This window comes from Heterodontus francisci, chromosome 13 (genome assembly GCF_036365525.1).
Source record: "Heterodontus francisci isolate sHetFra1 chromosome 13, sHetFra1.hap1, whole genome shotgun sequence".
Classification (NCBI taxonomy): domain Eukaryota; kingdom Metazoa; phylum Chordata; class Chondrichthyes; order Heterodontiformes; family Heterodontidae; genus Heterodontus; species Heterodontus francisci.
Window position 1 is genome coordinate 7,020,441 of NC_090383.1, and position 27,225 is coordinate 7,047,665.

General features: G+C 40.3%; 1 protein-coding gene across 2 annotated transcripts in view; it reads right to left on the reverse strand.

The window, feature by feature from the left end:
- macrod2 (mono-ADP ribosylhydrolase 2) overlaps positions 1 to 27,225 on the reverse strand; it is a 916,639-nt gene that overhangs the window by 675,070 nt on the left and 214,344 nt on the right. Inside the window, exon 5 of one of the 2 annotated variants that reach the window (XM_068044310.1) lies at positions 23,673 to 23,702. The exons of the other annotated variant lie outside the window; for it this stretch is intronic. Within the exon in view, the coding sequence (XP_067900411.1) occupies positions 23,673 to 23,702 (30 nt within the window). The remainder of the gene's footprint in view (positions 1 to 23,672; positions 23,703 to 27,225) is intronic. 2 annotated transcript variants of the gene reach the window in all.

Here is a 27,225-nt window from a genome sequence, read left to right on the forward strand (position 1 = left end):
GAATATGGTTCCATAGAAGCTGATCACTCGACTGTGTTATGCCAAAGTGATGGTTATTCTTGTGTGAGCCTTAGTAATAAATGTCAGCAAGATATTTGAATGCAAGGGGCATCAGAGCCGAATGCAATCCTGTCCACATAAGCACATTTCAGCAGGGATCACTGGATAGCAGTCAGGAGCAGGAACCCTGATCTCGCTTCCCTCTCAATTCAATTGCAATGCCATTTCAGCTGAAATCAGTACATTCAGCACAGAGCAGCGACCAAACCTGGGCTCTTCCTGATCGGTATGGCTTAGTCACTCACTCAGCTGAGCGACCGGGGGTTCGCCAGTCCCCGACACAACCTGAGAGTCATCTAATCAGAAATGTATCACGAATCCAAACACCCCATTAGCAGTGAGGTTAATGTACCGTTCTGGAAAATGGTCCAGAGTAAGCTCACCACTGATAAGCCTCAGGCTTGTTTGTATAAATACTTCTTTAGGGGCTGACATATTACTGGCCTAAATCACTGATGGTCTGACGCTGAATATATATCGCATTCAACAGCATTACTGGATCAGTCAAAAGTACAATCTGAGCAAATAAATAAAAACAAAATACTGCTGATGCTGGAAATCTGCAATAAAAACAGAAAATGCTGGAAACACTCAGCAGTTCTGGCAGCATCTGTGGAGAGAGAAACATCAGAACAATCGGTACAATCTGAGCAACTGTGGTGACATGATTGCATGTCAAACATAACTTCGCTAAGTACAACTCACAAATGCAGGACTTAAATTAATCTGAAATAATATTTAACAGTTATTACTGTTCACTTGCTAAACACTCTGCATTCAGAAACATGAAAGGACTAATGGTTGGCCTTAGCATTCAAATTCCACCATGGTTACACTTAAACATCCTTTTATCGCAAGCAAGAGACCCAGCCATCCTTTCAACACCATAAATAAGTAAAGCAACCGGACTGGCAATATACAAAGACAAACTCATTAGAATTCTCTACACTGAGTGGATATCTACAAGCCATTTTTTATTTATGAATGAAAGCATTAAATTGAATAAACATTTTTTTGCCAAATCCCTCGTGATATACTGCAAAAATGAAAAGAATCAGAAACAAATACACTATTTGATCTCAGCATATTTAAAATAACAGTTTCTCTCCTCCGCCTCCTCTCCCACTTCTATCCTCCCCCTCCCTGCTGGATGCACAGATTGTTTCCTGAGTTTGCACTTCCCCAGAATTGATAAAGCCAATGCTGGTAATTTTTTTTTTATTGGCTCTAATAGCTGAATTCCTATTATCTTCTGTAGTGATAATCTAGTGAATAGATCCCATACCATCTACCTTTTGAATAGCAATCCTGCAATTTAAAGAAGCATATAAAATCACCTCCATAAAAGCTTACAGTGCATGCAAACATGAACAAAGATTAGATTGTATTGGAATAGATTTTACAGTCATTCCAATTCACCTGGTAGTCACATATTTTGTTACTTGATTTACTTTTCTGCTCACTTCTCTGCCTCCTCTAGCCTGTGTAGTTTTCATCTCCTTATTCAAGGAAGAATATACTTGTCATGGAGGAAGTGCAATCAAGGTTCACCAGGCTGATTGCTGGGATGAGGGGATTGTCCTATGAGGAAAGGTTAAGTAGACGAAGGCCTATATTCACTAAAGTTTAGATACTCTGGTCTTCCCAGAACTTGCTGGGCTTCCAGTGCAAAGAGCTGTCAACGACCAAGTCTTGCAAACTGGCACATTCCAAGGTCCAGGACTACGTGCTGAGGGACGCACTAAAGCTCGGCTCAATGGGGAAAGGCCACCGTCTAAGGCCCTCTTGCCATAGTACACCGAAGGGCTGGAAATCCCTTGGGCTATATACACCAGAGAATGCTTGACATGAAATGTAAATGTACATTGTAAACATAGCCTGTAACGGCAATCGTAGTGAGGCACAGTATGTAGTGTATTGAAAGAAACTGATCTGTATTGCACATTATGTAATGCCAAATTTGAACGGTTATATAATGTACTTTCACAAATTTTAAGAATAAAGTATACTTTTGGAGGGGGGGGAAACATTCCCTAGAATTTAGATAATTGAGGTGATCCCATGGAAACATATAAAATTCTTAAATGGCTTGGCATGGTAGATGCTGGTCTTTAAAATAAAGAAGGGTAGACATAGAGGTGCTTCCACTTGTGGGAAAACTAAAACTATGGGCCATAAATGTAAGATCGTTACCAATAAATCCAACAGGAAATTCAGGAAAAACTTCTTTACCTAGGGAGTAGCTAGAATGTGGAACTTGCTAACACAAAGAGTAGTTGAGGTAAATAGCATAGATGCATTTAAGGGGAAGCTAGATAAACACACGAGGGAGAAAAGAATAGAGGAATATGCTGATGGGATAGATGAAGGAGGGTGGGAGGAAGCTCGTGTGGAGCATAAATACCAGCGTGGACCTGTTGGGTCAATAGCCTGTTCCAACACTGCAAATACTTTATAAAAAAAGATGTAATAGTGAAAGTTTTTCTGACTGATCCATGATAGAGCACTGCTTCATTCATCTCTACCTAGTCATTAGGAACAGGAATCTTGGGTGATATTCTCCCTGCTTAACTCAGGAGCACTGATGGCAACTGGAACACTGCCACAGTTGAAATCTTCGATCTCTTACATGTTAGCTATAAAACCTGGGGCCTTCTGGCTCTGCATGGCTCAGTATCAACATATGGTGTCTTTATTCAGTGAGCCAGTGGTGAGCAGCAAGTGGAGCTTTAAACATTTTTTGACCACCGATAATTTACTATACCTACTGACACCATTGTATTAGGCAATGAGCAAACTCACAATAAACAGTCTACTTTACAGCAAAGACTATTTACTCAGAAAACAGGGTCTATTTAAACAGTGGACTACACCTAACAGTCTACAGTCTCTATAAACTAAAAGAAACAGAACTCATGGTCAAAATTACCACATCACCCAACAAAAGTAGGGTGATTTCTCAATCAAAATGAGTGGAGGATAGTTACACAATTCAAATTACTTAAATAAAATCAATCCCAGACATTTACTGCAGCACGGACTCGAAACGTGGTTGATGGGGATTACCCAATCATCTCCATTCTGCCCAGGGACTGTGGTGTCACTGAATGCAGTCGGTCATCTGCTGGTAACGATCTCTGCCTCAATTGCATGCATTCTCATTTGACAACACTCATTGACTGCACTTGTCAACTAACTTCCAACTGCGTTAAGCAGACGCTAAAAGATTTTCGTCAAAGAACAAGGTATCCCGGCCAACATTCTTTCCTTGACAAATCCACCAAGAAACAGATCAAATAGTCATTAAACCTACCGTTGTGTGGGACAATGCTAATGTAAAGCACTGCCACATTTGTTCACATAACAGCCACTGTGCTCCAGAATTAATTCATTTGTGAAGCATTTTGAGATGTTGGCAACATGATAAGGCACTATATAAATGCAAGTTTTATCATAATAGCAATTTAAGGAGAAATCACTGCCATGACAGACACAAATGCAATTTTAATGTTCCAACTGATAGAGAACTACAATTCTATAAAGTTATAGCATACAAGTGCTTTGCTGACTTTTAAACCACCTCCTCTCTGGAGATAAAAGGGAATGCATTTTCATCATTACCACGAAAAGCTTATGACAAAAAATCATTTGGTAGCTACTGGTATTCAAAAGAGCATTAAAAACAAATGACCTTGACCTATGTACAAAACCCTACAAGTTTTCAGTCTTGCAGTTATAAAAGATAACGATGAAAGGCTTTTAGAACTACATTTATTGTGGATAATTACTGTAAAATAATAATTCACCACTCATTGCAGATCTATACAGGGCCTTATTCTTGAATATTTTGTCATGTAATCATTGCTGAAGTTAACTGAGTCTATAGAGCTTTCCAGTCAATGCACTGCTTTAAAACTTTACGACCCACTAGCTCTTTAAAAGCTGATCATCATTTGTCGCGAGAAAATGGAGTTTACCAATTCTGACACAGGAGAGGAATTCCTTCAATTCAGGCTTACTTTGAAAAAAACAGCCACAGAAGTTAATGTACTACTCGATCATCGTAGGCAACTGAAGCAAATTGAGGTGGGGGGGGGGGGGGGGGGAGGAGTTTTTCTGAATTATGGCCCCCCCCCACATGCCTTTTATTGAGGCGCATATTAGTAAACAACTGAATGCTATCATCGCAGAGATAAACACATGAAGATGGTGATGGTATTGTTCATATTCATGGGAAGAAAGCCAATTGCCATGTCATGCGTTTCATCCCTACCCTGTGGTAATGGTAGACCTTTAGCCTTTGAGACTTGCATGAACAATTGGATTTTCCAAATTGCATTGTACTGCACCAAAGTGACTAATCATTCCCTGGTAATTAGGCTGCTACTCAGTCTTCTACATTTGAAGCTAACTCTAAGATCACTGACCTTTGCTTGAAAGTGCCCAATTCCACACTAAATTCTATGGACAATTTAAAATCATTAAGAGTCCTGTCAGACTTTAGACACTGTGACTATAATCAGCAAAATTCCTTAGTTAAGCTTCGAACTAAATTCTTTATGCAAAACTTGCTAACAATAGACAACAAAACTGCATGCATGTGTCCAAATTGACTTTTTTTTGTAATAGCACTGAACCCAACTTGGACTCTTCAGTGTATCTAGTCACTGAAGCTAACATCGCCTCTAAAATGAACACAGCTGAGTCCTGTTAAAATCTGGTTCTTTTGTAATCTGCGACTTAAGTACAAAAATGGAATTACTGTTCAAATTCATGAACTAAACACAAACTAATAATTCAATTCACCCAATATTAGTAAGAAATCAACACAAATGAAAAGCTACCCAACGTATACCATTTAAAAGAAAATTGAACTGCAATAGCAGTTCCCAATTTGAAAATACAGATTTTCTTACACAGCCATTCGAGTTCGGCTTTATCTATGCAACAGGTCTTGATTCAGAAACTGGGCTCACAGTGGGCGTGAAATTCAAAGTCAGTAGCGTGAAATGGGCTCACTGGCACATTGGCCTTTTAAAGACACTGCTCGATTCGCTATAAGCTCAATTTTGTTTTTCCATTGATGCTTATAGTAAAGAAAATCAGTGGCGGTGTAAAATGGGTAAACCTGTTATGCGATACTGTGCCAACCAACCTCACCCCCCAGCATCTGCTAATACTGCTCTCAGACCAGCCTACTTTCCATTCCTCTCTTTGGGGAAGCACACAGGATGCACTCCAATGAGTTTGGCCACCATGCTAAGTGGCCTCTGATTGCGCAACCAGTAACCAATAAAACCAATGGAATCCAGGACCAGGAGAAAATAGCGGAAACCATAGGGTCAACATAAATCACATCTAACGCCCAAATAAGGATATCTTCATAACCTCTCACTGTGGTGACGAGGAAGATGGGGGGGGGAAGGGAGATGACTTTGCTGACAGACACACAATGGTCTATTGCCTGCATCATCCCTTCTCTCAACAGATGACAGGAAACATGGAGTTGGGTTTCTTCAGCGATCAGCAGTGGGAATTCCAGCTGATCCCCTCCTCAGTCCATGTGTAATGCTACCACTACTTACAAAGAAGCAAGGATAACAGCTGGGACCCTCCTAGTGTGACTCTGCATCAGGCAACAGTGCCTGTCTATGGAAGAACTGCAAGTTACTTTATTCTAAAATGAAAGTCTTATTGTAAAATGGAAGCCTGCAAAAGCAGTTTGCTTCCATGAGGCCATCCGATTACTGTTTAATCATGAAAAAAATGCATTAATCAAGAATGATCAACACAGATGGTATAACGGCGTCACGTCATCAAAATGATTAATCCGCTCAGTGACTGAGTCCTCCAACACAACATTACTATCCTCATTATTTTCCACTACAAAACTGCAGCACCTATGGTTCTAAAGAACTCTGTGTGTGTGTGTCTGTGAGAAATCTGCTAATTAAGCTATCAAAGACTCCTGATCCTGCTATTTTTTTATTTTATTTCCAAAATATACTTTATTCATAAAAATCTGTAAAAATTACATTGCCAAACAGTTTCAAACAGCACCAAAAAATACAAACATTGCAAGGGAGATCAGTTTCCTTCAATACTATCATGAGTTTCTTCACAACCCTTCCATTTTACTATTGTCATGCCAATTACAGTTTTACATTTACAGCAAATGAAAATTTTCCCGACACAGTTCGAGGGGTTTCCCATGGATCCAGCCCCTCCTTTCAGCTTGGTGGGGGGACCTTACACTGTGGTCTTTCCCCATTGAGCCTTTGCTGCGGCTGCCCCAAGCTTTAGTGCGTCCCTCAGCACGTAGTCCTGGACCTTGGAATGTGCCAGTCTGCAACATTCGGTGGTGGACAACTCTTTGCGCTGGAAGACCAGCAAGTTTCGGGCAGACCAAAGGGCGTCTTTCACCGAATTGATAGTCCTCCAGCAGCAGTTGATGTTTGTCTCGGTGTGCGTCCCTGGGAACAGCCCGTAGAGCACAGACTCCTGTGTTACAGAGCTGCTTGGGATGAACCTCGATAAAAACCACTGCATCTCTTTCCACACCTGCTTTGCAAAGACACATTCCAGGAGGAGGTGGGCGACCGTCTCTTCCCCACCACAGATCCTGTTATTATCATGCCAGTGAGTCTCATTAGGACCAATAGGTGAAGCTAAAGACAGCTTCATCTCCTTTCCTCCGTGGAATTCACCTCGAGGTCAGCATTGCTGCACTTGATCACTTGACAGTGCAAGATTCATACTGTTAGACACACACCTGCAAAAATACCAATATTGGCTATTTCGACAACACGCCTTGGTTAATTCACCCGTCATTCTCCTCTCGGAATAGGGCAGTATTCAGATCAGTGCTAGCTTATTTATTCACACATCTTTCACACCTGACAGAGCAAGGGGATTTGCTGCCCCAGCACCTATGAACAGAAATACGAACATTCTGGTCAAGCTACTTTTTGCAGAGAGCTGTCAGTTCCCCGCTGCATTTTGCTTTCTTGACCTATTATCCAGTAGAACTGACAGGTATGACCAACTTTCCTGCCCCAGTGAAATGTTATTAACGGTTTCAAAATTTCTATGAATTGGCCTAACGGCAGCAATTGACAATTTTGTCAGTAATGCCTCAGAAAATGTGGCTGCATTTCACTTTGTGGACGGCTTGTAAAACACCAGCGGTAAACTGAATTAATAAAAATAAACAGGTTTGACTCAGTATTCTTTGTTTCTTTGACTCCGTATTCTTTGTTTCTTTGACTCCAGGGCATTATTAAAAAAAAGGGAAAAAACTTGCATTTATATAGCATCTCTCATGACTTCAGGACCTGCCAAAGCGCTTTACAGCCAGTTAAGTGCACTCACTGTTGTAATAAAGGAAATATGGCAGCCAATTTGCACACAGCAAGCTCCCACAAACAGCAACGTGATCATGACCAGAAAATCTGTTTTAGCGATGTTGACACAGGGATAAATACTGGGCAGCACACCGGGGATAACTCCCCTGATCTTCTTCAAAATAGTGCCATGGGATCTTTTATGTCCACCCGAGAGGACAGACAGGGCCCGGGTTTAACGTCTCATCTGAAAGACGGCACCTCCGACAGTGCAGCACTCCCTCAGTACTGCATTGGAGTGTCAGCCTGGACTTTGTGCTCAAGTCTTTGGAGTGAGGCTCAAAGTCACAGACTACTAGCTTAGAGTTGAGAGTGCTACCCACCGACACAAAATATCAACATCTGCGACTTAATTCAAACAGCAAGATGCCTAAAAATAATGTACTCATACTTAAGTATCCTGCAGTACAAGCTTTTTATATCTGTTCCTTCAAATGCAAGTGGGTTGCACAGCTTGAAAATTTTATTAATCATCTGAAGTCTTGATTACCAGGAGGACGGTTTGGAGTTTTAAACAGACTGAAGATAAAGTACTGGAAAAATATTCTTGAATGACAAAACTATTGAAAATGGCAATGGCTAACGCGATGTTAACTGGGTATGGTAGTCTAGTGGTTATGATTAGGAGTTTAAATCACATAGGAGGAAAATGGAATTCTATAAATTTGGTCATTTGCAGTCCAATACCAGATTTTTTTTTTTAATGACCACAAAAGCTGCTGGATTGGCATAAAAACCCAACTGGGCTAGCTAATGCCCTTCAAGGAAGGGACCTGCAACCCTTATAACCAAGTCTGACCTACATGTGACTCCAGTCCCACGCTGCAGGCCGAGTTACTAAACTGAGTAAATGTCTTAAGTTGAAGTGAAATTGAACAGTACTGTACATGAGTAACAGAGGAATAGGTTGATGCATTTGTAGGAAATCTCCCTGTCTATAATTTCAACAGAGACTTGCTTACAATGAACAAATTAACATCTCATGGAAATACTGGGCAAGGAAATCTCATACAAAGCCTTGAGCTAAAACTATCCACAATTTGACCCTCACAGAAGCAGCAGCTCTTTACTTGCAATGCTCTAACATGTCATTAAAAATGTACATTTTGGTTCCCAATGTACATGTGGAAACGATGTTTGAGAACTGAAAACACATTATGAAAATATTAGGCTCGTTTCAAAAACCAGGAATGGACTCAGATCTTCTGATTGTCTCAGGGGAGTAAGATCGAGCAGAAATACCTCAAACAGTTTCTTCATTCATTTTTCAAAGGTGCCCAACAGCTTTCTCACAAACTCAAACATCAAAGTTACAGTCATATCAAAATGTTCAAGAGAAACAGAGCCCAAGCAAATCCTTCAGGGCTCAGCCCAAAAAGGCAGTCAGCATTTATTGCTTCACCAAACATATGCTTCAAGATAGCTAATTTTTCTGCAAAGAAAAACCTTGCTGCAACAAGTTCAGATTGTAATTTTGATGAATATTTCCAATTATATCACCACCCACATAAATTACAAGTTTAGTAACCTCAATGACAGCAACTATTAGTCTGTTCCTTCTTAAGCACTCAATTGTCCCAGAGATCCTTTTGTTTAAAGAAATAAATAAAATTTCACCTCTATCACAATTGATAAATGAAAAACATGGAACGAAAACCAAATGGAAAGAAGAAACACCATAAAATCTCGACAAGCAACATGTTAATAAAAAAAGTTGGGGAAATAACAAAAACCAAAATGTTATGAGTGAAACAAATTTACAAACACATGCAAAGTGTTCAACTTTTTGCGGCACACCTTCCACATAATTAAGAAATCACTTTGAAGTTATGTTAAACTTGCAATTTTAAAAGCTCCCCAGTCACTTGGTGTGTAAATGAAATGCCAAGTATAGTAATGAAGCATACAGACCAGAATGATCCCAGATTCAATGCCTGGTTTAAGTGTCAACTGATAGCAATTATTAAAGACACTCAATGAAATGGAACAGGTGGCAATGTCTAAATACATCCATTTCTTTAAAGAAATCAAATGTTTGGCAACAGCCAAAAAACTTCAGGAGTTCAAAATTCAACTTGGTGATACATTGGCCATATTTCATGTTCAGATCCCAGTCAAGGGGATCAACAGGCGTCCAATAGTGATGTCGTCAAGCATGGTGAGCAGCCAATCACACTGAAGTATTCTCACAGACAGCAAAGCAGGAGGTTAAAATGCATTGATTGCCTGTGACTTTTAATTACATTTTTACAGAGAGTGAATTAAATTATTAATACATACTCATGGAATTAAGAGAGAAGCTGAAATCTCAACAACAAACTACAAATATTTTTCAGATGTATGTGGAATTTTATTATAATGGAGAAATTTGACATTCCACAAATATAAAGTTAGTTTTTCAGGGCCAGTGAGGCTGTTCAGCAGAAATTATGAACTTCGTATGCCATTTAAAACTCAGTTACAACTCAATCAACAAGGCGCAACTTTTTCAAAGGTTTTTTGTCAGTGAGAGTAACAGCAAGTTAAAAAGGGCAAGTACTCGTCAGTTCAGTGATTTCTAACTGGTTGCAGACTGCGGGTACTTCAACAGTGCACCCGATGTGGAAGCTTGGAATCACTGACAGCAACTTCTGGATTTCCTCACGTAATTGTGCACTTGCAGACTCTAGAAGTTGCTGTCAGTTTCAGAGGAGCAATGATGGTGAATGCTGACTGTTTCGCCATCATTGTTATCACAAAATCCAGGCTATTATGTTATTGAACTGGCAAAATTGCATTTACGAAAAGATGGCCAGGTAATTTTCACGACCCACATCGACTGGAGTAAAGAATCAAAATACTGTTCATCATGCATTGTGGAGTCATCACCCTAAAATGTGAACACTTATAAACTGCATTTTAGTACAATATAAAATATCTCAAGAGTAATGTAGTTTGGTCATTGACTGTAACTGTATCTCTGTTAAAAAAAAAAATCAATATTTTCACTCAAGGCTTTTTGGGGTTTTAGGGCAACAGTAGCATAGTGGTAATGCTACTGGACTAATGCTCCACAGACATGAGTTCAAATCCCACCATGGCAGCTGGGGAAATTTAAATTCAATTAATTAGTAAATCCAGAATAAAATTCTAGTCTCTTTAAAGACTTGCAGGTTGATAGGTAAATTGGCCATTGTAAATTGCCCCTAGTGTAAGTAGGTGGTAGGAGAATGGTGGGGATGTGGTAGAGAATATGGGGTTAATGTAGGATTAGTATAAATGGGTGGTTGTTGGTCGGCACAGACTCGGTGGGCCGAAGGGCCTGTTTCCGTGCTGTATCTCTAAAAAAAAATAATGATCATGATACAATCAGATTGTCATAAAAACCCACCAGGTTCACTAATGTCCTTCAAGACAGGAAATCTGTTTTTTTTTTAGGTCGGGCCTACATGTGATTCCAGACCCACGGCAATGTGGTTGACACTAAACTGTCCTCTGAAATGGCCAAGTAAGCTACTCAGTTTGTAGGTGGCTCACCATCACCTGCTCAATGGCAATTAGGATGGGCAATAAATGCTGGCCTAGCCAGCGATGCTGACATCCCATGAATGATAAAGAAATTCACCATTCAAATAAAAATGCTGACCCAGTAACTTTTTGATTGGTTTTAACTCCTGGTCAAGAATGCAGCAAAGCAAGTGGCCTGTCAAGGAGTGACTGCAGGGTGGGATGCTCAGCCAATTTGAAGAATTGGGTCTCGTTAACTCGTTAGAATGTTGCTTGCCAACTTCCCAACCTAATTGGCCTGGATGTTTGTAGGAAGCGACTGTCCAGCTGATAAAATTGAGTGACAGGAGGCTAAAGTTCAGCACCCAAGAGAATGGCTCTCTGCACAAGGAAAAGTGCAGGGGAGGAGGAGGGTATACTAAGGCAAGGGGAAGTCCACGTTTTTGCTCACCTACATTGGCTCTTGGTCTGACAACACCTCAATTTTAAAATTCTCATGTTTGTTTTCAAATCCTCCATGGCCTGGTCTGCGACTATCTCTCTAATCTCCTCCAGCCCTACAACCCTCAGCAATCTCTGCGCTCCAACAGTCCCAGCCCCTTGTGCATCCCCCAATTTTCATTGCTCTACCACTGGTGGCTGTACCTTCAGCTACCTGGGCCCAAAGCCTTGGAATTCCCTTCCTAAAACTTTCCACCTCGCTACTTCTCTCCTTCGATAAGGCACTCCTTAAAACCTACCTCTTTGACCAAGCTTTTAGTCATATGTCCTAATATCTACTTATGTGCTTCAGTGTAAAATATGTCTTATGGATAATGCTATTGATAAAGCACCTTGCTACGTTAAAAGGAGATAATAGTAAGTTGTTGTTGTCATTGTTGGGGCGTGGAAGTGCGCAGGTAAATAGTTGCTGACCCTGGCTATGCCTTCTGACAAGGAAATCTCCACTGCTGTCCTCCTCAGGGCATAGGCTACAATAGCAGACCCTATCACTTCATCGGAAAACGATCTGCATATTTAAACAGGATGTCTTGGGGCGGATGCCCTTGTCGCCTCAAGAGGGGCATAAAAGTTGAAAAATATTTTGCAAATTTAAAAGTTTTTTTAAAAACTTGGTGCAAGCAAGTCTCCCATGTGTCATTCATAATGAGTCAGAGGTTTTAGAAGAACAGGGATGTCATGCAAAATGTTATACTACCAGAAAGATCTTTAAGCGATGGGGACAGCCATGAGTCCAGTGAGGTCTGGGAAGGGGGCCCAGAATATGCTAAACACTGCAGATTGGTTCAGGGACTTGCTTTTTTATTCATTCAAGGGATGTGGGCATCGCTGACTAGACCAACACGGATTGCCCTTTCCCAGTTGCCCTTCTGGAGGCGGTGGTGAGCCTCCACCTTGAATACAACCGAGTGGCTTGCCAGGCCATTTCAGAGGGTAGTTAAGAGTCAGCAACATTGCTGTGGGTCTAGAGTCACATATAGGCCAGACCAGGTAAGGACAGCAGATTTCCATCCCTAAAGGACATTAGTGAACCAGTTGGGTTTTTCTGACAAATCAATGATAATATCAGTAATGGCGACCATGAAACTAACTTTGTAATTCCAGCCTTGTTTAATTAATTTAATTAAAATTTTCCCACCTGCCATGGTGGGATTTGAATTTATGTCTCTGGATCATTAGTCCAGGCCTCTGGATTACTAGTCCAGTAACTAAGTTGGCCATACACTGGGGCAATTCTTAGGATTTGAGAGCATCGCCAAGGGGAAGCTAAGAGTTAAGGAGCATAAAGCATTTCTGTTTTTCCAATTCAGCAAGAACATGGAGGGAGAATAAAGTAGACATCTGGGTGGAGAGCCCGCAGGTCCAGCAGGACTTGGGGGAGGAGGGGGTGGGGGGGGGAAAGAGGACAGGGAAGGTGGTTTGGAGAACTAGGAGGGCCAGAGTCCAGTGTTGACAACTGGTAGGATCGGGCAGCACTGGGGGAGGGGGAAGCAATACCTAATGGGACTCAAGCTGCCCTCGACATCTTCAGACGCCAACGTTCCCACCACATTCCTGCCATCATCTTCCTCCGCGAAATGGGGCGGCACAGTGGCGCAGTGCTTAGCACCGCAGCCTCACAGCTCCAGCGTCCCGGGTTCTGTTCTGGGTACTGCCTGTGCGGAGTTTGCAAGTTCTCCCTGTGACCGTGTGGGTTTCCTCCCACAGCCAAAGACTTGCAGGTTGATAGGTAAATTGGCCATTGTAAATTGCCCCTAGTGTAGGTAGGTAGTAGGAAAATTGAGGGAAGGTGGGGATGTGGTTGGGGACATGGGATTAATGTAGGATTAGTATAAATGGGTGGTTGATGGTCGGCACGGACTCGGTGGGCCGAAGGGCCTGTTTCAGTGCTGTATCTCTCTATGACTCTATGTCCACAGTTCCTTTTGCGTTCATAGGCAACACTTTCCTATTTTTAATGTTCCTGCTTAAATCATTCAGGCATAACTTTTCAGTTTCATCAAGTTAGTGGATAAGCTGGGACTAGATTTTGTAATGTTTGCGCACAGCGTGTGCGCAGCAGTGTAGCAGAACGTTTAGCATAATATTAGGGGATTCCAGAGAAACCTCTTCAATCAAGAGTCTGGTTAGAAACATAGAAAATAGGAGCAGGAGTAGGCCATTCGGCCCTTCAAGCCTGCTCCGCCTTTCATCATCATGGCTGACCATCCAACTCAGTAACCTGTTCCCGCTTTCGCCCCATACCCTTTGATCCCTTTAGACGCAAGAGCTACATCCAACTCCTTCTTGAAAACATACAATGTTTTGGCCTCAACTGCTTTCTGTGGTAGCGAATTCCACAGGCTCACCACTCTCTGGGTGTAGAAGTTTCTCCTCATTTCAGTCCTGAAAGGTTTATCCCGTATCCTTAGACTATGACCCCTGGTTCTGGACTCCCCCACCATCGGGAACATCCTTCCTGCATCTACCCTGTCAAGTCCTGTTAGAATTTTAGAGGTTTCTATGAGATTCCTCCTCAGTCTTCTGAACTCCAGCGAATATAATCCTAACCGACTCAATCTCTTCTCATACGTCAGTCCTGCCATCCCAGGAATCAGTCTGGTAAACCTTCGCTGCACTCCCTCTATCGCAAGAACATCCTTCCTCAGATAAGGAGACCAAAACTGCACACAATATTCCAGGTGTAGCCTCACCAAGGCCCTGTATAATTGCAGCAAGACATCCCTGCTCCTGTACTCGAATCCTCTCGCTATGAAGGCCAACAGACCATTTGCCTTTTTTACCGCCTGTTTCACGTGCATGCTTACCTTCAGTGACTGGTGTACGAGAACACCCAGGTCTCGCTGCATTTTCCCCTCTCTCAGTTTATAGCCGTTCAGATAATAATCTGCCTTCCTGTTTTTGCTACCAAAGTGGATAACCTGACATTTATCCACATTATACTGCATCTGCCATGCATTAGCACACTCACTCAACTTGTCCAAAATCACCCTGAAGCCTCTCTGCATCCTCCTCACAACTCACCCTCCCACCCAGTTTTGTGTCATCTGCAAATTTGGAGATATTACATTTAGAATGCGGAACTTGCAACCCAGACCCCCAACTAATGCAGAGGCATTTAAGGGGAATCTAGATAAACACATGAGCGAGAAAAGGACTGGAGGGATGTTGATGGGGTTATATGAAGGAGGGTTATATGGGAGGAGGTTCGTGCGTAGCATAAGCGTGGCCCTACTGGGCCAAATGGCCTGTTTCTGTGCTGTAATTACTATGCAAGATTATATGGTGAGTTTGCTGACTTGTATCGTCCATAATGAACATAAATTTCTGAGCTATATAAAATCCTTCAGCCTCACAACTGACTGAACAAAAGCGACATTTTAACTGCAATAAATCCATTTAAAGCAATCTCTGCTTTCTGTTCTAAGCCAACAAAGAAACCAAAATTACAGATACTTCTGTTCGCACATGCTTCTGCTCACACTTGACTGCTATGAATACCTAAGTAAATGGCAGCCTTGTCAGAAATAAAAGCTTTGACAATTTAACCTTCAATTTCTTTCACAGTCTTTTGCAATGCACAAAGAAAATCACAAATCTTCACACAATGAGGAGACATACGATTCAAATCATTTTGATACATAGTTTGAATTCTGAGGAATACACAAAATCAGAATATACAGATGTGATTGAAAGCACTCTAACAGCTGTGAGAGAGAGAGAAAAAAATCAAGCCAAGGCTAGTTTATTGACTCGGACTGAAGTTGTGAAGTAAAAACTATAACACCAGTATTAAAAAACATTTAGTGAGTAATTTGTGAAATACATAACTCTTCAGATTGATATAGGTCATATAGTCCAAGTAGATTGGAAGGCAGGAAAGTAACACTGTTATTCAAGAAAGGATGAGAGAGAAAACAGGCTAGTTAGCCTGAATTCAGTCACAGGAAAACGCTGAAATCCATTAAGTGTTAACAAGGGCACTAAGAAAATCACAATATGATAAGGTAGGATCAACAGGGTTTTAGGGAAGGGAAATCGTGTTTTGACAAATGCATTCGAGTTTTTTTTTGAGGCTGTCATCAGCAGGGTAAATAAAGGGAAACCTGTGGATGTAATACATTTTGAAAGGTTGTTGCACCAGATAAGGGCTCATGGGATTGGGGGTAATATACAAGCATGGATAGAGGATTGGTTAAAGGAGAGAACACAGAGACTGGGAATGAACAGGTACATTTCAGCTTAGTAGGCTGTTACAAGTGGGGGGCCACAAGGATCAGTGCTGGAGCCTTTATATTGTAATACATATTAATGATTCAGACGAAGGGACCAAGTGTAATGTATCTAAGTTCTTTGATGATACAAAGTTAGGTGGGAAAGTAAGCTGTCAGGAGGTCACAAAAGAGGCTGCAAAGGGACATGGGCAGGTTAAATGAATGGGCAAGAAGGTGGCAGACAAGTATAATGTGGGGAAACGTGAGGTTATTAATTTTGGTCAGAAGAATAGAAAAATAGAATTCTTTTTAAATGTTGGTGTTCAGAGGGATTTTAGTGTCCTTGTATACTAAACACAGAAAGTTAACACAGAGGTATAGCAAACAGTTAGGAAGGCAAATGATATGTTGGCCTTTATCATAACAGGGTTGGAGTACAAGAGTAAGGAATTATTGCTGCAACTGTACAAAGCTTTAGCGAGACCACACCTTGACTACTGCATACAGTTTTGGGCTCTGTATCCAAGAATGGATATAGTTGCCTTAAAGGGGGGTGCAGTCAAAAGGTTCATTAGATTAATTCCTGGGATGAGAGGGTTTCCCATGAGGAGAGATTGAGTAGAATAGGCCTATATTCTCTGAAGTTCAGAAGAATGAGAGGCAATCTCATTGAAAAGTATAAGATTCTGAGCTTGACAAGGTAGCTGCTGAGAGACTGATTTCCCCTGATTAGGAGGCATACTGTCATTACAAGGGGTCAGTCATTTAGAACCGAAAGGAAGAGCAATTTCTTCACTCTGTGGTTTGTGAATCTTCGGAATTCTCTACCCCAGAGGGCTGTGAATGCTCAGTCATTGAGTACATTTAAAGCTGAGGTTGATAGACTTTTGGATACTAAGAGAATCAAGGGTCATGGGGTTTGGGCGGGAAAGTGGAGCTGAGGCTGAAGATTAGTTGTGATCTTATTGAATCAAAGAGCAGGTTCAAGGGACCATATGGTTTACTCCTGCTCCTATTTCTTATGTTCTTATTTAAAACCTTATTTTAGGCATGATAAGTTTCAGTTACTGAGAAAAGAGACAAAAACAGCAAAATTGCAAGAGTAAATCTTAACATAGGAAAACTGAAGGCGATATTGGGACATAGGAATTTGCAATGGGAAAACTTGATACAAAAGTTTGACCAAGAGGCAGGATAACAAGTAGGAATTTATTTGCTTATTAAAATTAACTGTAGAAAATGAAAACATTGCACCAGATCGCTACTTTGCTATTCCTTCAGGTAGGATATGATGGTTCTTCACAACTTAAGTATCTTCAACTTTTCACTAAGTTCTATCTTTTGCACGATAAAGAACAGTGCAAATCCATAACCAAGAGTGGAATAGTCAATATGATTTTTTACCTTTCACTCAATCACAGGCCACCCTGAATATTCAGTATAATAAAAGCAAAATACTGCAGATGCTGGAAACCTGAAATAAAAACAAGAAATGCTGGAAATACTCAGCAGGTCTGGCAGCATCTGTGGAGAGAGAAGCAGAGTTAATGTTTCAGGTCAGTGACCCTTCTTCAGGGTATGTGAATATTCAGTGGATGGACTTCACAAAAATCGAGTTCATGAATTATTTCATTCCATTACTTCACCCTTCTTTCCAAGCTCTTCCTTTGACTTACTAACTGAACTTGAAATGAACCAGAAAGGTGTAGGCCAAGCTCCAATAACTTCAATAGTACAAGACTGATGGCTTTTGCCAAAGGATTCTTCCCTTGACACTTTACAAAGAATAAGTGTAATACACTATTCTCTGAAATTTGGCTTGTAAAAATATCCTATAGAGATTCCTACGTCAAGAGTCCTCAATTAACTGCTTATATTTACATAGGTTTCCGAGTAACACCAACAGGTGACTCCCTAACAGCACTATCAATGTTAATCTTATGACCCAGTCACAGCTCCATGTAACATGTGTTACTCTGTTGTCACTCCCCCATAAATCATTCAAAATACTTTCTGGTAACTGAAATTTCTGTTGACCAAAATAAGGTTAAGAAAGTAGAAAATTCAAAAAAATTACCAATCTCATAACTTATAACAATTGCAGTTAACTTTTTTGTTTAAAATGGAGATTTTTCTTTAATGCACAATAATTGCACGACAAATTTTTTTGATGCGAAAATTTTAATATTTCAGGTTTCAGGCATGTGCACACAATCAATTTCACAGCGCAAACACACATTCCTAATGTAATTTGCTCGATAAACTGATCAATCTAATGATTACAGAGCAACAAATTTAGGCAGATAGATCAATTGAACCTCCCCTACTGTATTGGCATTTGAGTAGATGGGTGTTTCAACTATGGAAGAGCAGGAATAGTTCTTTTCTGACAGTATGGCACCTCTGGAACTGGCTCTTTGCATTTCCTTCAAAAAGGGGGCTGGATTGATTCCTGATTGGGGCAGAGATCACATCATATAGAAGCTAAATACAATAACAGAAAAGGCGATGTGATCTCCTGGACTGGCTGCAAACACTTGAGGGGATCGGAGAGGAAATTCCAGAGAGATTTTTTTTCCTTTGCTGGCCTTGGGTTTTTTCCTCCCTCTCCCAGGAAGTTCACGGCTGGAGGGCATGGGGAGATAATAGCTATGGTGCTCCAGCTGTCACGAGTGTGGGGCAGGCTTGATGAACCATCTGGTCTTTTTCTGTCCATCAATTTAGTATGTTCGTATCCCTTAAACTTACTCAACTGCAGTTCTTTCAGGTATTCAGATATAGCACCCTCCCTGTTAAAACATGCACATTTCAACAGTAAACAATGACATATACAACAGCAATAATACTTTAGTGTAAACTATAGTAAACAGGCTCACCAAGTCATATTAAAATACAATAGGTTACTATTCATAGCTTTAGTTATAACCATGCAATTACTCACTAATGCAAACATCCAAGTGATTGGGTTTACCACGCCCATTTTTAGATTAGCTTGCACCGTCAAGTCTTCCAAGATCTAGGATTGTTTTGTGCGTCCATGTCACAGGAAGATTTAACACTTGGACTTTCCAGTGGGAGTCAGCCAAGTCTAATCGATATTATGCATTGTCCTTTAGCATTCATTGCTCTACAGGCGTCCATGCCTCCAGCTTAACTGGGCACAGAGGTCAGCCGAGTGTGATTTCAAAAGAAATCTTTTATTTCTCCTTCTAGTGATTTCATTTTGTTAAACACTCAACAAAAAACAAAAGATTTTCAGTATAAAAGTCTATCCTATAATTTAATGTATTAGAAGCTTTTCCCATCAGACAGAAGTGGTACCACCAAGTGAAATTCGAACTCTTAGACTGACCAGGAAAACTCTTAAAAGACAAAAGAGAACTGTCAGAATGCAATCCATTCAATTAGAGGATGGATTTTTATACTGACATCAATAACCCAAAACAAAAAAAAAATCTTGAAGCTGAATTTAGTGGTATTAAAGAGTTCCTGTTTGTGTACTATGTCCAAATGCAGGATCTTTCGAAACACCCTTCCTCATTTGAATGATGGTACAATCCTTCCAGAATTTCCCTCCTATAGGGACTCGTTTCTTCTGCTGCTCTTGTTTTTGTCTTGTGTCTCAGACACACATGAATGTGAGAGACCCAACTGTCCCATTCACTCAGGACACATTGTGAATTAAACGAGTAATATGAAATTTCCAATACAATGTCACACTTTACACATCAGCATCATTGATTTTGGAATCTCATTTCCATATTACATTTTGACAGTTCTCTTCGGACTTTTAAGAGTTTTCCTTTCCTGGTCCATCTAAGAGTTTACGTTTCACATGCTGGCAGTACCACTAGGAAATGCTTCTCGTAGGATGATTAGTTTGACTATCCTGATGGCCCTCCTGAGATGCCAAGTGGAAAAATGAGGTGCCTCCCACAGCAGATCTTGGTGGGCAGGTTGATGTGATCTGTTCCATGGTCTGGAACTCCTGGTCACGACTGCACTTCGGTTCTTCCACTTGTGGAGCAGGGGCCACATCGCCCATGCCCTGTGAGGATTCAGTTGAGCTCCGTCCACGGTCTTTGAGGGAGGTTGCTGTCTGGTCAGTGATGAGGTGTTGATTCTTTATACTACATGTGTTCCACACTTGCATCCATCTGGATAATGGGTTGATTCCAGCAGCATGAATATTAGCTGCTGTTTCCCCAGAATGGCCAGCATGATTTTAAACGCTTTCTTGGTGGATTGTTCAAGTCTCCATGAATAGGAAAGTTGCTGTTGCTTATGACTTTTTTTGTTAGTACTGATCTAGTACTGCCAACTTCTGTATCTTGACCCTGGATGGTTACATGAGAATTGCAGAGAAATTCTCAGTTACATATGATGCTCCAATGTTTTGGATGTAGTATGATTTTGAAATATCTGCCTGTCCAATAATGAATAATGGCTTCCACCACCCACTGAACTCCCATTTTACAATGCCTGTGGTTTCACCCTCAGCTGATATAGCATCAATGTCACTGAGAACACCTCAGCAGCTTAGATTAGCTGCTTCCTTTTACATGGAAACATAGAAAATAGGAGCATTGTAATCAATGGACAAGATCTGGCTTCAAACACCACATGGAGGTTTTTTAGTTTCTGTGAGACACACTTGCACACATTTATTATGCAAGGCATCAATGCAGGAAGTGCCCAACTCTACACCTTTTCTTTCTCTTGATTAATTTTACTTGCAAATAATCAAAGAAACACATTCCTAGAGAAAGATCCACTGCAGAATATATTAAGATTTAATTTAAAACACAAGTCGAGATATTTGATGGCTATACTATCCAAGGTCAATTGTTATTACTTCTGTCAGTGCTTGAGAAGCTGGAGGGTGGTGGGGGAGATAATGGGCAGAATGTTAATGCAGGTAGATCATTGATTTCTACCATATATATCAGTACACTCTCTATCTTTCTGCATCTTTTCAATTACAAGGGCCTCATGAGGTGGTGAAGGTAACGATTAGTGCGAAAACCACAGCACTCTGTGTAAATGGCACTATGCACAATAATACAACTTCTTCCTCAAGACAGTCGTTCAGAATCATGAACATGGGCACAGAATTCTTGAATTATGCATTATATGAACACAGCTCTGCCATCCATTGTTTTGCAATTCCTTTTTTAATTTAAAACTTAATGGAGGACATACATAAATTCAGCAAACTGAAATCATTTTGAAATCAATAATGTGAAATGATTGCACCTCATTTAGTCTAATGACTTCAGCTACAATTGAGTAATTTACCAAAATACTAAAACTGAAGCCATTACACGCAAGTGTATGTGGCAACTGGCAATTTCCTGCATTAAGGAAACAATTAATTTTTGTCAGAATGCCTGTTTCTTTCAGTATACTACTTTTACATATAATGGATTATTGACTAAACATGCACTGGAGACACCTAGGAATGAGTCATTAAACTATCCTTTGATAGTAATCCTTCAACTGTAAAAACAATGTAAATTATAAAAAATTACTACTGAAATATTATATTATAAATATTATATTAGTTAAGCTGTTCACATGAAATGGATCAAATTCGTTCACTGAAGCAATGAAGTATCAAAATGATTATACTTCAGGTCTGAAAAAAAATTTGCCATCTTCTTTCACACCGGTGTCCTACGAACAACCTATGAGCCAAATTCAGCTGTCAATCTTTCATCCAGCCATGCGTTTCCTCACATTAAACACACAAAACTATGTTTCAAGTGTTGAATTTTGTTGGGAGCTAAAATTATCTGTCGTTGAAATCGACTTTGTGTGCTTAATACAAGAGGTTCATTGGCAGCCATTCTAACCCCCAGGCAATGCAGGATGAGAAAAGATTCATCCCAATCAGGAAGCAGCCCTTCTGCACCCTCCACTTAAGTAGTTTAAAGAGTACACAGCTGATCCTGCCCAGTTTTCAAGGTTCAGGAAAGAGGAAGGACGGAAATGAGCAGGGGTGGAGAGGAAGGATGGAAATGAGGAGGGGTGGAGAGGGAGACGGAGGTAAGGGCATATGAAAATTGTGAAGAGGGAGAGATGGGTATATGCAGTTGTCATAAAGGACTTGAATATATATATTTCACAACTTGGAATTTTTATTTACAGGATCTTACCATTTATTCTGTTAAGGTCTGGCTTTTGGAGTGCATGATCGATCTGGGGTTTTTCAGTGCGGGCAGTGCTACTTTATAATGTAGGGAAATCTCTCACGTTTTGCTTGAGAGAGCGCCTTGTCTTTTGAATGTATGAGGGAAATCTTGACTTTGGACTATGCCTGATGTTGCTTTGGTGTATACGGCCAATCTCGCCTTCTATTGATGGGGTTTCACAATTTTGTGTATCAAGGCTTTCAGTTTTGAGAAATAATTCAGCCAATATATTAATGTTGACTCAAATACATTGTCCCAATCCCTTCCTAATTCATACCCAACAGATTTTTTTAAACAATCTATTCCTGAGTACTTTTCTTTCAATAATGTGCTGTAATTACACAAACCTATCCTTCTTTTGAGTACAGAACTAAATTCAGCTAAGTTAATATTCAATCTTACCTGAAAGTATTGGAATGAAGTCAAAACACAGTAATACAGACCCTATGTATAAGTAATGTCACATGCTGTTAAGACAACTTGTATGTTGAACTCCACATACAAGTTAAGCAAACTGTCACTACAATAGTTGCTCACTGCGACTATCTAGCTAGACACAACCTCTAGTCAACAACTTTTCATGCATTAGGGCATATTTCTGATAGGGTTTCCAGACAAAGCCTTAGAGGGTATAGAGCCTGGTTAGAATGTGGAACTCACAACCACAAATATTAGTTGAGAAGATTAACATTGATGCATTTAAGAGGAAGCTGGATAAACATGAAGGAAAAAATAAATAGGTTATGTTGATGGGATTGGATGAAGAGCGAGAGGAGGCTCATGTGGAGTACAAGCACTGGCATGGACCATTTGGGCTGAATGTCCTGATTCTGTGCTGCACATTCTGTAAGAACATATTAAGAACTAGGAGCAGCAGTAAGCCATTTGTCCCCTTGAGCTTCCTCCATCATTCAACAAGACCATGGCTCAACATCCATATGAACTCCACTTTCCCAATCTATCCCTTATCCCTGGAATCTATCAATCTGAGCCTTGAATACAGTCAACAACTAACTCAGCATCCACAGCCTTCGGGGGCAGAGAATTCCAATGATTCACTACCCTCTGCGTGAAGAAATTTCTCCTCAGCTCAGTCCAAAGTGGCCGACCCCTTGTCCTGAGACTACAATCCCTAGCCGTAAACTCTCCAGCCAGGAAAAAACAGCCTCTCAGGAGGCTTTACAGGATAGATGCTAAGAATTTTATGCAATTCTCTACATTGCAAGTGCATTTTTACCAAGTCCACATTTTTCACAACTTCACATACCAAAATAGTGATTCCAATTTTTCACAAATATTTCAATTATTTTTCATAGATAGAAACCTTTAATAATATATCAGATATGGGCATACTAACCTTAGTATACTAGCATACGATTACAAACTGATCTCAAGTTACATAGTATATAAATAAACCAAATTATTCTATGAAGATGTATAGAAGATACACAATTCTGCAAATAACACAAATAGCAAGGGGTGCAATCAAAAATGGACTTGCGCATAAAGTACTGTGCAATTTTAAGAGGTTGCTGAAAGAATCTGACATGTTTAACATTATGAGGATTAATGAGTTAGTTAAAAAGGTAACTGTTGCCTATTGTGCTTGAAGGACCTGAAAATGGAGGAGCGTGGCAAAATTGTATCACATGATACTCCAAACGAAAAAAGTGGTTAAAAACTAAGCACATTCAGGTCATGAGTGAATATTTATACTGAATTTATCATATCGCAATCAAAGACAGCATAGGTAAACAGCATTTAGAGTAACTATTATAAAGTAGCAAGACTGAGCAGAATTAACAAGAACTTACCTCCACCTCCTCCAAGCAGACTTTTGTTTGCTGCAAGAGATGAATTAAAAAAAAGTCAATATCCAAAGACTTAAACTTCTAACTCATATGAGAAATAAATCTAACACGCCACTACAGGCGGTCTATGTTAACAACAGGCTGATTGGTGACTTGGCTCAAAAACAAGAAATGCTGGATTCACTCAGCAGGTCTGGCAGCATCTGTGGAAAGAGAAGCAGAGTTAACGTTTCGGGTCAGTGACCCTTCTTCGGAACCTTGGTGACTTGGCTCACTGATACACCCTCCAACTTCAAACTAGTATTGTCAATCCAAAAATAATTAAGCTTTTGAACTTCATCTACTTGCGCTGTTGTAAGAGTGAGATGCAGCAGTGTGATAGTTTACAAACTACAGGGAATCAGACTCGATACAAAGTGATTCTCACTTTTATGAAAATAGGAGCTAGAAGACTATTCAGTCCCTCCAGCCTATTCAAGCCATTCAATGCGGCACAGTGGTTAGCACTGCAGCCTCACAGCTCCAGCGATCCGGGTTCAATTCTGGGTACTGCCTGTGTGGAGTTGCAAGTTCTCCCTGTGATCGCATGGGTTTCCACCGGGTGCTCCGGTTTCCTCCCACAGCCAAAGACTTGCAGGTTGATCGGTAAATTGGTCATTGTAAATTGCCCCTAGTGTAGGTAGGTGGTAGGGGAATTGAGGGGACGTGGTAGGAATATGGGATTAATGTAGGATTAGTATAAATGGATGGTTGATGGTCGGCACAGACTCGGTGGGCCGAAGGGCCTGTTTCCGTGCTGTATCTTTAAATAAATAAAATGAGATTATGGCTGATCTGTATCTCTGCTACATCATTTCTGCATAGAGAACTGACCATTTCCAGCATGTACAATTCTCTGGAAAGAATTGGATATTTCACATTAGGTGGTACAATCTGGTACATGTATAATTTATGTGCCACCTGCTCAGTTTATGAGCCTTTTATTTGATGGGCACTAGCATCCTTTTCATTCCTGGATACTGATGGGTGACCTGCCGACATTAAGTTACAGCAAGAAAATTACACAGCAGCAGACGGTGCAAAAGAACATTATTTGGGACTTTAGTGAGACCACACTTGGAGTACTGTGTACAGTTTTGGGCTCCTTACCCAAGAAAGACTACACATGTCTTGGGGGCGGAAGGTACAATCACTAGACTGATTCCTGGGAAGAGAAGGACATCTGCTGAAGACAGGTCGAGTAGAATGGGCTTATATTCCCTGGAATTTAGATGAGTGAGAGGTGATCTCATTTTAACATGCAAGATTACGAGAGGGCTTCACAGGATAGACACTGAGAGGCTGTTTCCCTTGGTTGGTGAATCTAGAACTAAGGGTTAGAGTCTCAGAATAAGGAGTCACTCAAAGCACTGAGATGAGACACTCCTTCATTCAAAAGATTGTCAATCTTGGAATTCTCTACCTCACTCATTGAGTCTATTCAAGACAGAGATCAATAGATTTTTGGGCACTAAGGGAATTAAGGAATATGAGGATAGAGGGCACCCTCAGGGCCACAGGTGGAGAAGGGCAATAACAGAAAACAATAGAGATTTTAGACTTTTGCAAAATTATCATAAAAGTGTCTGTCTAAAATACCATGGTAGCAACGGCGACTACGATGATTTGCACATTGGTGAGCTAACCAAATTCTTAACGATTAGACAGATAAAAGACCAAAAGCAGAGGCTGCAAAACCTGTGCTGAATGCTTCCACAAGTGGATTGTGATAGAAAAGGATTCTGGAAATTGCAGTAGCCAGGGATACTGCTGGTCCATTCCAGCCTTCACCCCAGCTTACATATTTGAAGTTGAGTTTAGTTACTGGCAGAAATGGAAATGTCATTGAAATATTGTATTCCACTGAAATCGTTTAATATAATAGGAATGCCTTTCTGCTTTCAACGGGTCAATAGCCTTTATAATGCAAAAAGCACACTTCCTTCTAGCAATACATTGTTAACATCAGTATCGCATGTATTCTAGCTTGAAAACATGTACAGTTTTACACAATTCTGGCCTAAAGGCAGAAGTCTCCATGGGGTAGCATTCAGGAAACTTTTCTTCCTTTGGTTACATTCAAAAATGACACGGATGTAAACCATATTGAGACAAATCAATTGTGTCACTTATGAGTACCAGCAGGGTATTAGAAAGAACATATGCCTCTTTCCCTCTCTAAACAAAAAGTTTGCAAATACTTGACAAGAAATGTTTTTTTTTTATTTCTATTCAACACTCATTATTCAAAAGAGTTAGAAGTTTCACACAAGACATAGGAACCTTCCTTACAGATAAAAACACATCATCCATGACGTATTCAAATCAAATATTCTTTCATATTTATACACTTTCATTGTCTGCTGCTAAATTCAATGGACAGAAGCACTGTGGTTGGTTCTCTTGTGGTATTTTGTCTGTTTCATCTGCTTTAGAGAAAAGATATGTAGTTGTGGTGGGGAAAGAACTAAACTCCATACCAATACACAAGATTATGGTGCCTCAAACAGATAACCTAAAACAGCAACTGATCTTTAAGTCTAACTTATGCCAACACTACTTGGTGTTCCTGTGGTTTCCTTTTCCTCTCCTCAAAATAAACACTCACCTACCTTGTTAACTGATATGTTACTCTGCTCTACATTTTCCACTCAATTCCTGACTTTGATTAACTGCTTTAAAAGTGTCATTTTCCTGTCCAAATGTATGTCAAGGGATCTGAGGCAAAGACAGAGAGATCCCTATAAGGTCAACAAGAAGCAAGTTGGAATGGAATATTATGTGGGATTATTGTAATGAGTATCCCATTTTAATTAATTCTACTGAAAGCCATTACTGCGTTAAGGCTGATTGCTGCATCTCAGCATTTCCAAACCAATAAACTGTCCTTATCCAACACAAGTGCTCCTTTCACGCATCATCAATAAATTATCAGGCTGCACCCAGTTTCAAAAAAATAGGTACGATGCAACTTTTTAAAAAGAAACACTTAAAAGCTGACCTTGACAGCGCCACAATGCTTAATGTTGTCTATACCATGACTGACAGAAGGTTTTTCCATTTTTCAACATCGAAGCATCCTATGTATGCTGCATCATCATTTTCCCTATAAATGACTAAGTAACCTCTTTCAAACATAACTAAACCTAAGTTAGTAAATGTGAACCTCTAAATAAATGAAATCGTATGAGGAAGGTGGTGCAGTATATTAAAGCTCCAACATACCGTTGGATAGTGTGAATTCATCCACACAAGTTCTCAACTACAGCTTGCTGTCAGGGGACACATTCTTCTATAAGGTTCAAACAAATTTAAATCCAATTTTCAAAAGGCAATTCAACGGATAAAACGTATTCAATGTATAAAACGCTAATTAGGCCACAGATGGAGTACTGTGTACAGTTCTGGGCATCATACTATTGGAAGGATGTGATTGCACTGGAAAGGGTACAGAGGAGATTCACCAGGATGTCGCCTGGGCTGGAGCATTCCAGCTATGAAGAAACACTGAAAAGGC